This window comes from Phacochoerus africanus, chromosome 2, assembly GCF_016906955.1.
Source record: "Phacochoerus africanus isolate WHEZ1 chromosome 2, ROS_Pafr_v1, whole genome shotgun sequence".
Classification (NCBI taxonomy): Eukaryota; Metazoa; Chordata; class Mammalia; order Artiodactyla; family Suidae; genus Phacochoerus; species Phacochoerus africanus.
In genome coordinates, this window is record NC_062545.1 from 232,711,026 (window position 1) to 232,726,910 (window position 15,885).

The window sequence follows — 15,885 nt, forward strand, 5'->3', positions numbered from 1 at the left end:
AAAGAGAAAAGCAAACCAAAAAAGTGATGACCTTACAGGAAAGTGGCTATCTGCTGGGGGAGGGGCACTAGGAGGGCTTCAGTAGTCTTGTATGGTGTGTTTTTTTTTGTTTGTTTTTTGTTTTTGCTTTTTAGGGCCACAATTGTGGCACATGGAGGTTCCCAGGCTAGTGGTCAAATCAGAGCTACAGCTTCAGGCCTACACCACAGTCACAGCAACACAGGATCTGAGACGCATCTGCGACCTAAACCACAACTCAATCAATGCCCGATCCTTAACCCTCTGAGTGAGGCCAGGGATCGAACCTGCAACCTTATGGTTTCTAGTTGGATTCGTTTCTGCTGCCCCACAAAGGGAACTCCCAGTTCTATGTCTTGATAGGAGTGAGTTCTGGATACACAGATGCTTTGTGATTAAACCAATGTGCTGTACTTTTTTTGTTTTGGCTGCACCTAAGGCATGTGGAAGTTCCTGGGCCAGGGATCAGACCTGCACCATAGCAGTGATAACACTGGATCTTTCACTGTTAGGCCGCCAGGGAACTCCAAATTTTTTATTTGTGTACTGTTCTCTATGTTAGTATATATTTCATAATTAAAAAGGTACGAAAATATCAGTGGAGATGGATGATGAACTTACTATTCAATAAATGGTGCTGGGTCAACTAAACAGAAATATAGGTAGAATATATTAAATCCTTACTTCTTGATTATAGGTGTATAGAAAACATGTGAAAAGCAAAAACTATGTAAGCTTTAATAGAAAATAAAGAATATATCTTCATATCTATGGAATAAGAATAATTCCTGAAGAAAATACAATAATGCAAACAATAAAGGCAATGAGTAAGTTGACCACATTAATATTAAAAATATTCTATAAGATAAAGTGAAAGGACAAACCATGCAGTGAGAATTTCTATGTCTATAACCAGCAACCAGTAATAACCAGGATATTTTAAATATTTTGTATATATCAATTAAAAAAGGATAGGGGAGTTCCCATCATGGCTCAGTGGTAATGAACCCAACTAGTATCCATGAGGATACGGGTGTGCTCTCTGGCCTTGCTCAGTGGGTTAAGGATGTGGGGTTAATCTGACCTGTGGCATAGGCTGCAGCATAGCTTGGATCTGGTGTTGCTATGGCTGTGGTATAAGCAGCCAACTGCAGCTCCAATTTGACTCCTAGCCTGGGAATATCCATATGTTGCAGCTGTGGCCCTAAAAAGCAAAAAAAAAAAAAAAAAAGACACAACTCCACTGGGCACTGGGATAAAGGAGAGAACAGGTAAAAGTAGGAAAAGGTTGTCTACATTACAAGCAACCTGGCTGGCTGAGAAGCAGGTGACATATAGTCTTCACATAATGGATCGAGACGTGATATAAATCAATGAATTAGAGCCATGAGTGGCAACATGAAAAAAAGCTCAAAAATAATGCCGAATTTTAAAAAGGACAAAATGCAAAATAAAATCATTTTAATATAATTTACAGTCATGCAAATGATTTATCAACACACACATATAATAAAAATATGAAAAATAGGCTTAGGAATTATAAATGTCAATGTGAGGCTAATGGCTACTTCTGGGGAGAGAGAGAAACAAATCAGGGAAGTTTACACAAGGACTTTAATTGTATCTATACCACTTTATTTCTGTGAAAAAAAGATTTAAAGCAAATATGTCAAAAATTTTCAGTTCTCTATCATTTTATAGTCTCTTTTATCTCAGAAACAGTTTGTAAAAACAAAGGTAAGTAGAATCCACTTCTGTGGCTATTCTCAGTTTTATTCTTAAATTAAGCTATGTGTTTAGACCCATCACAAACTTTCTTAAATTAAGCTATATGTTACTGGCCCAGCACAAACTTTGATATTATGGCACTAACTTATACTGAGGGAAGCTGAAGAAACAGAATTCTTATGAATTCTGATACTTGGTTTCCTGGAGGGGTATTATCGTGGCTGTAACTTACTACCTTCTGAAGCATCTCTGTTCAAAGTTGTAGGAAAAGCCACTCGGAGGGCTCAGCACCAGGAGAAGCTATTTTTTTTTTTTTTTTAATAGACAAGAGTGAACCTTGTAACAGACCATGATTACTTTCTTTTATTGGTTGCTCAGAGATGTTTGACTAAATCTGTGGACTACCACCAGGAAAAGTACCTGGTTGTGTGATCTGTATTTTAATTCTTAATCTTACCCTCCAATCCTTATTGTCCTTTCATCAAGATTTTTCAGGTGATTTGTTTTATCCTACTATGTGTGTGCAACTAAGTGGAGGTATACACACAAAGATACAATATGAAGGGAAAACCTGGTAGATTTTTACTATATTAAAATTTACAACTTCTGTTGACCAAAATACACCATTAAGAGAATAAACAGCCAGCACCAAGTGGGAGATGTTTGCAGTACACACTTTTAGGTACTCATATCCAAGAATATAAGAAACTCCTACAAATCAGTTTAAAAAAAGATAGATAATTCAAAAGAGAAATGGTCAAAACTGATCCAATAGACCTAAAGTTCCAATGTACATTCTTACTTTATTTTACTTAAAACACTTATAATTTCAGTTATTTGTAATGCTATCACCTGGCAACAATGACCGTCACTCTGGTCTTGGTTTAAAATCTTTCATATTCTTTTCCTTTTTTTGGGGGGGGGGGGCTAATAACCTTCCCTATAATAATTTTATATATATATATGTAATTCATTGTGATTGAAGAAATTAGATTATACCAAATGTACTATTTTACAATATTTTTCATATAACTCATTTCTAAAAAAAACTACTGCATAGCTTACACTAATACGGTTTCCATGTACATCTTTAGAAGATTTCTGATAATCATCTACACAAAAAGTGCCCTGTGTGTCTGCTTCCCGCACCCTTACCAGTACTAAGTTCTGGTCTCTGGTTCAGACTCATAAATGGTGATCAGAAAGGTACCTTCTGGTTTCCTTCAAACAATGAGAACAAAGAAATTAAGAAGGTGTAAAATAATGAGGGGGAGTTCCTGTTGTGGCTCAGTGGAAATGAATCTGACTAGTACCCGCCAGGATGTGGGTTCAATCCCTGGCCTCACTCAGTAGGTTAAGGATCTGGCGTTGCCGTGAGCTGTGGTGGAGGTTGCAGACATGGCTTAGATCCTGTGTTGCTGTTGCTGTTTTGAAGGCCAGCAGCTGCAGCTCCAACTGGACCCCTAGCCTGGGAATTTCCATATGCCATAGGTGCAACCCTAAAAAGCAAAATAAATAAATAAATAAATAATAAAATTATGAAGAATCAGAAATGTCAGGGAATGAAAAGGGTGTGGGAAGGAGTTTAAAAGAGAAACAAGAGGCTGAAAATGAACAAAGGAATGAGGAAATGGGAAAGGGGTTAAGTATACAAAAAGTAGGGCGTCCTTAAGGAACATTCTTGTTAATCAGGCCATGACTCTGACACAAGTATACCAAGGCTGAGGAGCAAGATGTAGTTTCTGATTTCATAATCTGATTAAGAGTCGATAAAGAGGGCTAAGGTCAGTCCCATCAAGACTGGGTATCTTAACCTAAGCTCTTACTTCCATTACTTAGACATTTCCTTCAGCTTTTTCCTTCAGAGTTCAAATTTCTTCTCAATTTTTAGTCAGTTTTCCCTGCTCAACACTGAATTTTATCTGAAAAAAACAAACCCCAAACCTCTCTTGGGATTTTTAGAGAAGAACAAAGTACATGTTTCACACTTTTAAAAAAAATGTTCAGACTTTAGATGTAGTTTAATCACTTCAAAAATGGCTTCCTTTTAAAACTTAGTAGAGGAGAAATACCTGAAGAAAATACGTACTTTAGAGTAGTTGTTTTAAGATGGTTTAAAAATCACAAAAGCAAGGAGTTCTTGTCATGGATCAGTGGTTAACGAACCCAGCATCTATGACGATACAGGTTCAATCCCTGGCCTTACTCAGTGGGTTAAGGATCTGACATTGCCATGAGCTATGGTGAAGGCCACAGACATGACTTGGATCCCATGTTGCTGTGGCTGTGGTATAGGCTAGCAGGTACAGCTCCGATTCAGCCCGTAGCCTGGGAACTTCTATATGCTGCAGGTTCGGCCCTAAAAAGACAAAAGACAAAAAAAAAAAACCCAAAACCCAAAAAAGCAATACTAGAACTCTGAATTACTAGTACAGGATCTCTGACTGGTCTACTGTGAGTGTAACAAGAGCTTAGAGATGGAGGAGAGGGGTTTCAACTCCTGCAGGGTCAGGATTTTCATTCTACTTCTATGCTCTTGGCCCCTTTAACAGTTCCTCTTTCTTTTCCTCTGAGTTTGTCCCTAGCTTCTGTAAGACACTGAGAAGCAGGGGAAAGGAAGCTGGTCTAGAAGGCCAGGGAATGGAGCCCTGAGTGACCTTGGCCATGGGTCTCAATCTCTCCATTCTTGCATCCTGAGCAAACCTGATCTTCTCACTTCACAGGATGTCAGCCAGGGAGATTGAAATGATCAACAGTTTAAACCAGTTTTGAACAGGCATAAGGCGCTAAGATATTGTGAATGTCTACCCTCTCCTTTTACTATTTTTTTTTTTTAAATCAATTGAGCAACTGCAAGTCAGATTTGAAGGATAGATGTTTATGGGAACCAACATTGGGGAATCCATCTTGGTCCCAAGGAGAGCCTGGGGTATGGGAAATTATCTCAATATTTTAATAAGACTAAAACCCAATGGGTTGTGACCGTCTCAAAAGGATTGATATAAGTTCAAAGTGTACATTCAAAAAAGAACTATTGCAGAAAGAAGGGCCGAGACTTTGGGATTCTATAAAAAGCTTGGGCTCTAAGACAGTCCCTGAATCAATAGTTGAAAAACAACCTTGTATTGGTGCTCAGATACTCATGTATCAGAAACCACAAAAACAAGGACGGAAAGACAGAGTTTGGATACATGTCAATAAGTTGAAATGCTTTATTGTATGCTCTGGGCTTTCAGAGGCACTGAAAGAATATACGCATGAAAGAATTACAGCAGAATAGCTGGCTCCGTGCTGATGTGTTATCGCAGGGAAGCTAAGACCAAAAAGAATATGCAAATCTACTTATTTAGCTCTACAACCCTGATTATTATCACCCACTATTAGATAATGTATTTCCTTCTTTGGAGAAAAAAAAAATAAAGGAATTCATTCCCCAAGCTCTTGAAAGACTGAGAATCTAGACAGACAAAAGCCTATCTACATAAAAAGTTTGAAGATTAACTCAAAACGTTTTAAAATATTTAAAAGCAAAAGCAATAATCTAAAATACAATACTTTCCTTTGTTGCTTCTGTTTATGGTCTGCAATGCATTTTCCACAGTTCTCCAAGATAAAAGGGAGATTGTTGGTATCAATTCCCAGGTTTTTCTCACAAATATGTATCAAGGGACATCGGATTTCAAAATCAAGGACAAAATGTTTATGGACTTTATTTCAGCTTTGTCTCAGCAAAATCAGAAAATATGGGGAAAGGGGAATTCTGTAGTTCTGAGTTCTCTTAATGATTTAAGACAGTAGAGAGGCAATGACATTTTCATATATTAATAGAACTGGGAAAAAAAGATTAATGGACTACATCTGACATTAAAAAATACTTCTGACAGTGTTTCCTAATTACCAACAGTAGTGTCCATGGCTAACATGGATGAAGAAATTAATGGGCAGTATTTTTTCTTAGTATGCTTAAGATCATCTCCAATATTACCTACCACCAGGCTTGACTTGACATCTGAGAAAAAGAACACCATATAATTACAAGGTAGGCTTTAAAAATATTCACAAGTGGTTAGGGAGTCCTAACAATAGATTTATTATTTTAATTTGCAGCATAAGGCACACCAGAGGAATCAAAGACACTGGGAAAATATTTTTAGATGGATGTAGTGCCTATACACTGAATGGCAAGTTGTTGTGGAAACTTTAACTGGATTTATGTGCTAGAGCTGATGAGCTGCAAGTTTTAAATTGGCAAACTCACTAGCATTAAATCACAAAATATGTTTCTTTAGGAATATAATGCATGATCTTGCATAAAATGTGTATTGATTAGGCACTTCTTTCCCTCTAGCTACATGTAAACATATAGACATAAATAAAATTATGTGTGCTTCTTACATCTTCTGGGTAGCTGAAAATATCATATATTTTATTTCACTGGACAGCAAGTTAAAGAAAAGAAATGATGACTTTTATAACTAAGGCCTTCCTCCCCCCATACTCTCTATTCTGACAAGAGCATTCATCTTTTTTTTTTTTTTCCGTATTTTTGCTATTTCTTGGGCCGCTCCTGCGGCATATGGAGATTCCCAGGCTAGGGGTCCAATCGGAGCTGTAGCCACTGGCCTACACCAGAGCCACAGCAACACGGGATCCGAGCCGCATCTACACCACAGCTCACGGCAAAGCCGGATCGTTAACCCACTGAGCAAGGACAGGGACCGAACCCGCAACCTCATGGTTCCTAGTCGGATTCGTTAACCACTGCGCCACGATGGGAACTCCAAGAGCATTCATCTTTTTACAAGGTCCTTTATGACAAAGTTGATTTTTTTCCATTTCTTTATCTCTTTACATATCGTGGTTCCCAGCTCATTGCAGACAACCCTTCAAGTATTTTTTGTCTTGATTCAACATTCAAAGAAATCAGATGTGTTGTCATATGTCTATTCCTAAAACATGTAGTATGTTTAAAATACTACACCCAAGAATTATGAACAAATACAAATATAAAGATAAAAATACATATAGAGATATCATAGCTAAAATTCCAATGGCAATTGCTTAAGTCCAAGTTTGATACCTGATTCTCATATATCTTAGTATGCTTTTCAGGCACTTTGCATTATAGCTACAGAGGGCAAATACCTGATAAATCTCTCTGTTAAAAAGGAGTTCCTTAAATAGAAAGGCCTATCATGAAAAAGAAAAAAATAACTTCTTTGATTGGTTCAAGAGCCCACATACTTGTAACCCAGGAAAGATTGGAAATGCATGAATAGGTAACTGAGCTACATATGGGATATTGGTTCATGAACTCTTTATTAATCCTACATACAAAAGAAAGGCTACAAAGGATTGGGTATGTATTTTAATGGAGGTATTAACCACTTGCAGAAAAAGAAAATATTTAAAAGGACCAAGGAGCCAGAATTCTTGTATATAAAAAAAAAGTACAAAATTAAAAGTATATTTTGATATGCCAGATCTTATTTAATTAGCTTTTGGGGATATTGCACTTCATTCTTTATTTTCTACCCTACTAGAAGGATATTTAATATCCACTATTGACATGTCAGTCTGCTGACTCTGCCTCTAACAGGGTAACAATGGTGTCTTCTTCATCTCCCCAACACACACACACAGAAGTCCAGCTCAAAGTCACAGTTTTCTGTGCCGCTTAATTATCCTCCATAATCAACTCTGACTCGCCCTGGAGCTTTTATCATCCTAAAAATCTATATTTATACTTGTTAGAATTTCATGCAATAGGGAGGAGATGACAACAATGAATTAGTTTTCCAGACAGGCATATCAAGGATACTTTTCCAATCACTCAGTGCTTAACAGAGGCAAAGCTATTCAATAGCCTATAAGAATTCTGTAAGAGCAGAAAGGCCACATCACCAGGACACTTCTTGGCTCAACAACAAATTGATTTAGAGTCCAGCTGCAAAGTCACTCACATTTACTAAGAGGTCCTGAGGACTCTTTGGGACCCACCCATACCAAACAATGATTTAAACAAAATGAAAACAAAACAAAACAGGCTGACTCACTCCAACATTCCCAACTCCGTCCTGTAGGAAGAAGGCTATAAAACAATGTAAAGATTAGCCTAGAGCTTTCCCTGTTATTTTCCTTTTCGGCACCTCTGCATAGTATTACAAGTATCAAATAGGGTCTCAATAGACCTGAACAAACAGACCTGCTCAGACATCTGACAAAAAAGCTTATTTTTCTGAGTATACCACGTGGTACCAGAGAGTTATTTTTGGTTATTTAAAAATTCCCAAATCAATAGTCAAGAAATCTGTGAAGTCAGTGTACCCCATATCCTATCATTTATTTGTATCAGATATTAAAACGATCATCAACTGTCTGTCCACAGAGTACTCACCTCATTGTCTGACTCCACGAGAACTTGATCATATTCACTAAGCGCTACTAGAAACATGATAGAGGTGACGTTTTCAAAGCAGTGTATCCATTTTCTTCTCTCTGACCTTTGGCCCCCTACATCGACCATTCTGCAAGGTTAGTAATATTCATATTAATAGCACATAATGAAAAATTAAATACAAATATAGCTTTACTTACAAACTTAGGAAATACATTCTCTAAAGAGAATGGTCATCTAAGTCACAATTAATACTTATTGAACATCCACTAATTTTCCGTTATCTAATAAAGTCAAGACATTCTAGGTAATAAATCATTGCAGTTATTAGAAAGTTACCTGATATGTATGAAAACTATAACTTTGTAAAAAAAAAAAAAAAATTCCCATGCCAAGCCAAGAAAAATGGTATTTTATTTAACCAAGCACAAAAGAGTCAGAAACAAAAAGAATTTTATTTGGGTTAAGCTCTAATGGGAAATACTTTTTCATTTTCTTTTCCAATAAAATGAGAATGAAGATCCTCATGTATTTCTCAAAGACGCTAGAAATGACTGCAAATGCATTAAAGAGGTGAAGAGGCTATATATTTCAAGATGGGTGTGTGATGCTAAATGCAAACACATCCTCACTGATCCTGATCAGCAGTGTAAGCTTTGGGGGCTGTTTTTTCCTTCCAACACTGAAAATGATTTGGGACAAGTCCAGTCATGTTGGGTAACATGGTGCAATTAGCCTTAGGCACAAAATCAGCTTATTAAACTACTAGAAGTGATGTGTATAAAATGTTAAGATGCTACAAGAGGTCACCATTTGAACTATTTCAAGTATTTGTTTATTCACATCAATTCTGTGCTAAGTTACTGCCCAGGAGTCAACACTGACATCAACTAATTTGACCGTTAATCTATATATGAAAATATCTAAGCTTGGTATTGAATCCAAGCTTCTTCAAATTGTTAAATCTGTATCTTGATTAAAATGTGCACAATGTTTACAAGAGAAAATATTTTCAGCAAATCAGAGTTTTAGGTACAAAAGTTTGAGAGAGGGCTTTAAATGTTTAATGAAAACTAGTTGTTCCTGGTATTTTCCTGCCTCCAAAGCATTAAAACTAAACTAAGAAATCAAGGATCTTCCAGTGACTGCTCAGAAAAGCTTTATATCAAAGAGATATCTGAGGGGCAAAACAATGGATCTGGGGAGACCTATGAACTATAGACATCAAAACTAGAATTCTTAGGTCTTTAGAAATATTAAAATGCTAACTAGCTCTTCCCTGATGCTAAGTGAATAATACACTCATTTATATGAAATCCTCATTCCATAAAATCGTGCCACACTAAGCCCTATATAAGATGCTTTTGACAGTAACAAGAAATTATTCTTCAAAATCATTACTTTTATTGAAGTGCCAAAGAGTGTCCTTTAAAAGTTCGTGCACAAAATGTAGGAAAAAAAAAAACCAAGATGTAACAGCAACCTGGTTTCAAATTTTACTAGTTATAAAGCAAAGAGGAAATGGAAATCATCATGAAATGCTGTTTCTGAAAATATTCCAACAATGTTATAAGCAGAAGAAAATTTTGTGTCTCAAATTAACGATCTTTAAATACTATGAACTTAAATGAGAATGCTGGAGCTGTAAGGAACCTTGGTGATCATCTAAGGTTAAGCATTTTATTGATGAAAAAATGAAGCTCTGAAACATTTCCAAAATGTCACTCACTTCATGGATATGTTTATTAGGGTAGGTTATGGCAGCCAGATGCAACCACAGATCAAACTGATTAGAATGAAATACACAGTGCTTTGGCAGGGATGATGGAGGGCCTGCTCATCAGAGTTACACAGCAGTTACACAGTAGACACAGTTACACGAACTTCCACTTCACAATTCCAATGTATTGTACGAGCCTGTCTTAAGTGGGATGGACTCCCTTAAGGAACTTAACTCTTGGGGAGTCCTTGGTGTGGCGCAGCGAAAAACGAATCTGACTAGTAACCATGAGGTTATGGGTTCGGTCCTGGTCTCACTCAGTGCGTTGAGCAGCTGGCATGAGCTGTGGTGTAGGTCAAAGACTCAGCTCGGATCCTGTGTTGCTGTGGCTGTGGTGTAGGCCAGCAGCTGCAGCTCCGATTTGGCCTGGGAACTTCCATACGCCATGGGTGCGGCCTTAAAAACCAAAACTACAGAACAAAACAAAAAAACCTTAACTCTCTACACCCAGAGACATGTTCACATGGCTTCATTTCTCTAGGCACCAAGTGGTTTGCATTCTAACTAAAAGTACGTGTGTGTGATCGTGTAATAAGAGAGCAAATGAAAGTACATCATTATCATTTTTTTGTCATCTTAAAAAAAATTAGACTACTTCTGCTGAAGTATTGCCCAGAAAGCATAGCAGCAGTGAGGGAGAAAGTAATAAACTGTCACTTTATTTTCCTATGTAAATACAGACTATATTAATCAATCCACTTTCACAACCATATATTTTGAAATTTTTCAAGCAACTTATTTTAGGAAGACAAAACATCCCATATTTTTATTGCTACTGAAAAATTCTGCATTGTACCAGATGATTTGAAGGAAACAACATGAAAGCTTCTGACAGCCTATACTTTCTATTATTAATTGGGTTATAAGATCATTTATATCTTATACAAATGTAAAAATACACCCACTGTCCTCATAGTTAAAATGATTCCCAGCAAATTTCAGTTGGGACCAATGTTTGAGTGACTTATAACCACCAGCAAACTAAGATTTCTTTGATTTCTTGGTGATTTAGTCTGAAATAAGAAAGCTGCCCATAGATCTTTCCTCTGCTTCCTTTTTCAGGGACACATGATGTCATTTGTGTATCTAATGATAATAACTGGTATGAAGGTGATATTGCTTTAAAGTCTACACATGATTTCAGGATTTACTGAGTTCACCAAACATGCTTAAGGCCTAAGACCTGGAAAGAAGATTTTATGGAGTCGGTTACTACCTGAAAATGACACTTTGTAAGTCAAAGGGGTACTCGATGATCCCTGTGGTGGGGACTCGAACTCTGAGCACATCTTGTTGCGTAGGCAGGTAGGCAGGGTCGGCCACGCGGTCCAAGTCATTGAGATAGCTGGAGGAGGAAACACACAAGAACATCAGTGACACCAGCAGGACAGGCCTGCTGATGAAAACGGAAGGGCAGCAATGAATCCTAAGGGAGAAGTGGAGAGAAGAAAGAAAAACACCAGAATGTGGTAGAGAAGTGCGGGAAGTGGAAGGTTACAGTCAACCTCCCGGTAGTCAGAGCAAGGTTATCCACCTGTGGATTCCCTAGTTCACAGTATTTCTCATTTTTCTTCTTCCTACCAAACAGAACCCAAAAAAACAGTAAAGGGGGAGGAGAAAAGTATTAAAAGAATCTCCTACCCTCTCCGTGTTTAGCAAGTCTGATAGTAAGCAGGAGTTTAAAACAAATAGTTTTAAAATTATTTAGATAAATGTTGTTTGTATAAATAAAAAGATAACAGAGTTACACATAAGGTCAGGATGCCTTTTTTTTTTTTTTTTTTTTGCCTTTTTGCCAAACATCAGAGCCCTTTCCAGGAATGTGTTTCTTTATTCCCCTAAGAAAGGACAGCAGCATACCATGTTCTAAACTCTGTCCAAGGCCTAAGTCATGCCTTGATGAATGTGAAGCCACGAGATTTCTAGTTACTGAGGCTACAATACCTAAGGCCAGATATTCCTATGTATAGAGTCACCACACCTAAACTTAAAATTTACAGGCTTACTTTTCCATGAAAGAACTTTTTATTCTGAAATAATTTTAGACACACAAGAAGTTGCAAAAATATTACAGAGAATTCCCCCCTACCCTTCGCCTAGCTTCCTCCAAGGACAGCATCTTACATGACCGTAGTACATTACCAAAACCAGGAATCTGACACTGAGCCAGTACTATTAACTTAGCTACAGACCTTATTTAGATTTAACCCATTTTTATAAACACAAACACATTTTTTTGAGGAGATGTATACTTCTATGACATTTTATCACATGTAGAGATTCCTGCAATCACCACCACAATCAGGATACAGAATTGTCCTGTTATTGAAAAGAAACCTGCTTGTGCTACCCATCCCAACCACACATATGTTCTCCATCAGTGTAATTTTCAAAATGCTATATTTCAAAAATGTTATATTTCATTCACTTTCCATTCTCTCAAAGTGAAAAAATAATTTGAAATTTGAGCATTACATAATTTGATGTAACTGATGACAAACAGGTAAATAATGATTGCTCTGCCTGGCATCCTCGTGCTTTCCAGGAGTCATTATGTTCTCTTTGGTTCTTGGAGGGGATGGAAGAGAGATATGAGTGTATAGAGAAAGTAACTAAGGTATGAATGAGACTTAAAGAAAAGGTAGAACCATTACAGAAAAAGGTTCTATAATGGAAGAGGTTAGATCCTTAACACCTTTATGCTCACAAACAAGACGCAGTGCGTTCTGAGACATGTAATCCAGGATGTCTGGTGTGGAGCATGTTATAATTCAGAGAAGGCACACGCTCAGTCGACATGACCTACCGAGGGGAAGGACTGTCCCATCCACTGTTATTCCTACCTTAGTATCTAAGAGGGCCTGGCAAATAGTGCTTAATAATTATGTGTTGAACAGATGGATGACTTCTTATGTTGAGATTTAGTTTTAGCATTAATTAAATATCACTCTTACTAGTGGTGTTTCTATATCAATGATATTGTTAAATTTGAAACTGAGTATTGAAAAAAATAATAAGATTAAATATTAAATCTTTAAGATTCATAAAGGATCATAGAACAGTAGAGCTAAGTCTGACTTTAACAAAGAAATAAATTAGTGCCTTTTTGTATTAATTCTTTAAGACAAAAAAAAAGTATTAGTCTGGAAATTTCTGCTACAAAGCAACTAATTACTATTCTAATGGCCTTATCTCAAACACATCAATGATTCACTAGCTGGCAATTAGCTCTCTCTTGACTGATAGGAACTAGTTTGATAGCTTTAATTATTATAAAATTGGCCAGAGGACAAAAAAGAGAGAGAGGCTAGAAGAACATGGGCTTGAGAGGCAGGAAGGAAATGTAAAAATGGACTGGACCCCAAATTTTTTGTTGTTGTTTGTTGTTGTTGTTGTTGTTGCTATTTCTTGGGCCGCTCCCGCGGCATATGGAGGTTTCCAGGCTAGGGGTTGAATCGGAGCTGTAGCCACCGGCCTACGCCAGAGCCACAGCAACTCGGGATCCAAGCCGCGTCTGCAACCTACACCACAGCTCACGGCAACGCCGGATCGTTAACCCACTGAGCAAGGGCAGGGACTGAACCCGCCACCTCATGGTTCCTAGTCGGATTCGTTAACCACTGCGCCACGACGGGAACTCCCTGGACCCCAAATTTTAGTCAATATATTGGCCTGGTCCTAGAGTTGTCTGATGGGATTAGCAAGCTGGGAGTTCCCGTTGTGGCTCTGCAGTTAACAAACCCGACAAGCAACCATGAGGATGCGGGTTTGACCCCTAGCCTTGCTCAGTGGGTTAAGGATCTGGCGTTGCTGTGAGCTGTAGACCCAGCTCAGATCCCACATTGCTGTGGCTCCGGCGTAGGCTGGCAGCTACAGCTCTGATTTGACCCCTAGCCTGGGAACCTCCATATGCCACGGGTGTGACCCTAAAAGACAAAACAAAAACAAAAACCAAGCCCATGTTCTGGGAGTTGATCTGTATCTCATTCTACAGATAAACCAGCTTATCACTTCATAAACATAAAGTAAGCTGGTTATGTTGTATAGATAGAATTTTCTGATTTATTAGCTCCTGATTTGAAAAACTTGAAGGTACATTTTGAAATCTGCAAGATCACCATGTAATTAACCACTACATACAAAAATTTAATCCACAGGAAGCAAAGAACTTCCATTTTACATTGGCAAGCGTGTTTGGAAATACACTGGCCAATAAATCATTTCTACTCAACGCAATCCACAGAGGGTCAGAACGGAAGGCGGCTAATTCTCGCACACCAGACACTCCTGTGTTCCTGTGGGAAAGAGAAATTGGGGCCTTCTCTTTCTTAAAGATGAACTAAACAAACTACTTGTTGCCACTTCATTTTTAAATATGTGTACTTGCCCAGGAGGATTTAAAGTATCTGCACAAAAAGTGAGAAATTTCCTGTCATACTGCACAGTGGCAACCTGGCTAGTCTCACTGCAATTTGGAAGGCTGAACTGAGCTCTGGGAAGAAACACACTGGAGTAAGAGAGAATTAGGATACACACCTGTGACTGAAAAGCCACAGACACAAGTTTAGAGGCTGCCTTAAAAATACTGTGAGTGGTGTCTCTCTGTGAACCCCAGGCACTGCTGCGATATTAGCTGAAAATCTAAAACATTTGTTCTTGCAAGAATATTTTCCCCCATCATCTTTCTTTTGCTCCTTTTCAATATAACCACAGCTCAGAGAGATTAACAACTGTGGCACAGCAATTAACCTATACCAGGTGTTTACTGCTGGCCAGGCTCTGTTCTGTTTATTGCCAGGTTTCAACATATTTCAAGGCAAGGAAATGACCATTAAAGATCCCCTACATTTCTGAAAACTGGAAATACGAATTGCACTTTTTTTTTTCCCGCTTTTTAGGGCCACACCTGTGGCATATGGAGGTTCCCAAGCTAAGGACAGAATCCAAGCTGCAGCTGCTGGCCTACAGTACCACAGCCACAGACACACAGGATCCGAGCCACATCTGGAACCTACACAACAGCTCACAGCAATGCCAGATCCTTAACCCACTGAGTGACGCCAGGGATTGAACCAAGCCAGGGATTGGATACCACAGTTTGCTACTGCTAAGCCACAACAGGAACTCCTGAACTCCACTTCTTGCCTGACATTCTTTTGGTTTTGCTTCAGTCGGAGGGTGGAGAGAAAGGTTCATGTCACTTGGAGTAAAAAAGTTAAACTGATCTAGTTTAACAGACCCCAAAACTGAAAGGAACCAATATCAAGGTCTGATAGATGTCATATACATTATCCAGAACCAGAACTAGACCAGACCTAGAACACTCCAAAACAAGACTGGAAAAACAAAACAGAACAACAAACTCCCCAACCAAACAAAAGACCCACAAATAATTTTCTCCTACAGGAGGTCTGGGCAGCTCAGAAGCTACACCAGGACAGAAGATAGGTTGCAGATAATTTGAGAAACAGGCAAAATGTGCAGGCAACCTAAACCAGCATTCTTCACTGCCAAGGAGAGGCCAGTGTGGAGAGCCTCTCTCTGCATAAGCCCCAACCCCATGTGGCCCCCTTATTCTGGGCTTTGGGGACTTAGAGGGACTCAGAGCACTTTCTACATTTCACATTTGCTTAGGGAAAAAAGCCATGCTACTCCCTTGGAAATGGAGTTCTGGCACTATAAGACCAGCACATGCTCATTTGTTGATCCTTGTTATATTCTGAGAAGAGGTATGATGGAATAGTCTCAACTGAATTGTATGTTCTGTTAAAGCACCTCATATTTGGGGGAGAAACTTTGGTGGAATATGGAGGGCGGTTCATGTTGGATTATTCCATTCATTTAACCTTTAACAAAGAAACACTGAGGTCTGAACAAATTTATATTGCAGAGTAAATTCTGAGAGTTAATTATAGCTGTGATTTGTTTTGTAGGGATGATTCTGAGTGGCTGCTGAGGTCAT

The 15,885-nt window shown here is 38.3% G+C and overlaps 1 protein-coding gene across 1 annotated transcript in view; it reads right to left on the reverse strand.

Annotated features, from left to right (window-relative positions):
* LOC125120082 (guanine nucleotide-binding protein G(q) subunit alpha) overlaps nt 1–15,885 on the reverse strand; it is a 300,978-nt gene that overhangs the window by 59,254 nt on the left and 225,839 nt on the right. The window contains exons 4-5 of the mRNA XM_047767808.1: nt 11,140–11,268; nt 8,144–8,273 (exon numbers count right to left, since the gene is read on the reverse strand). Coding sequence (XP_047623764.1) covers nt 8,144–8,273; nt 11,140–11,268 — 259 coding nt within the window. The remainder of the gene's footprint in view (nt 1–8,143; nt 8,274–11,139; nt 11,269–15,885) is intronic.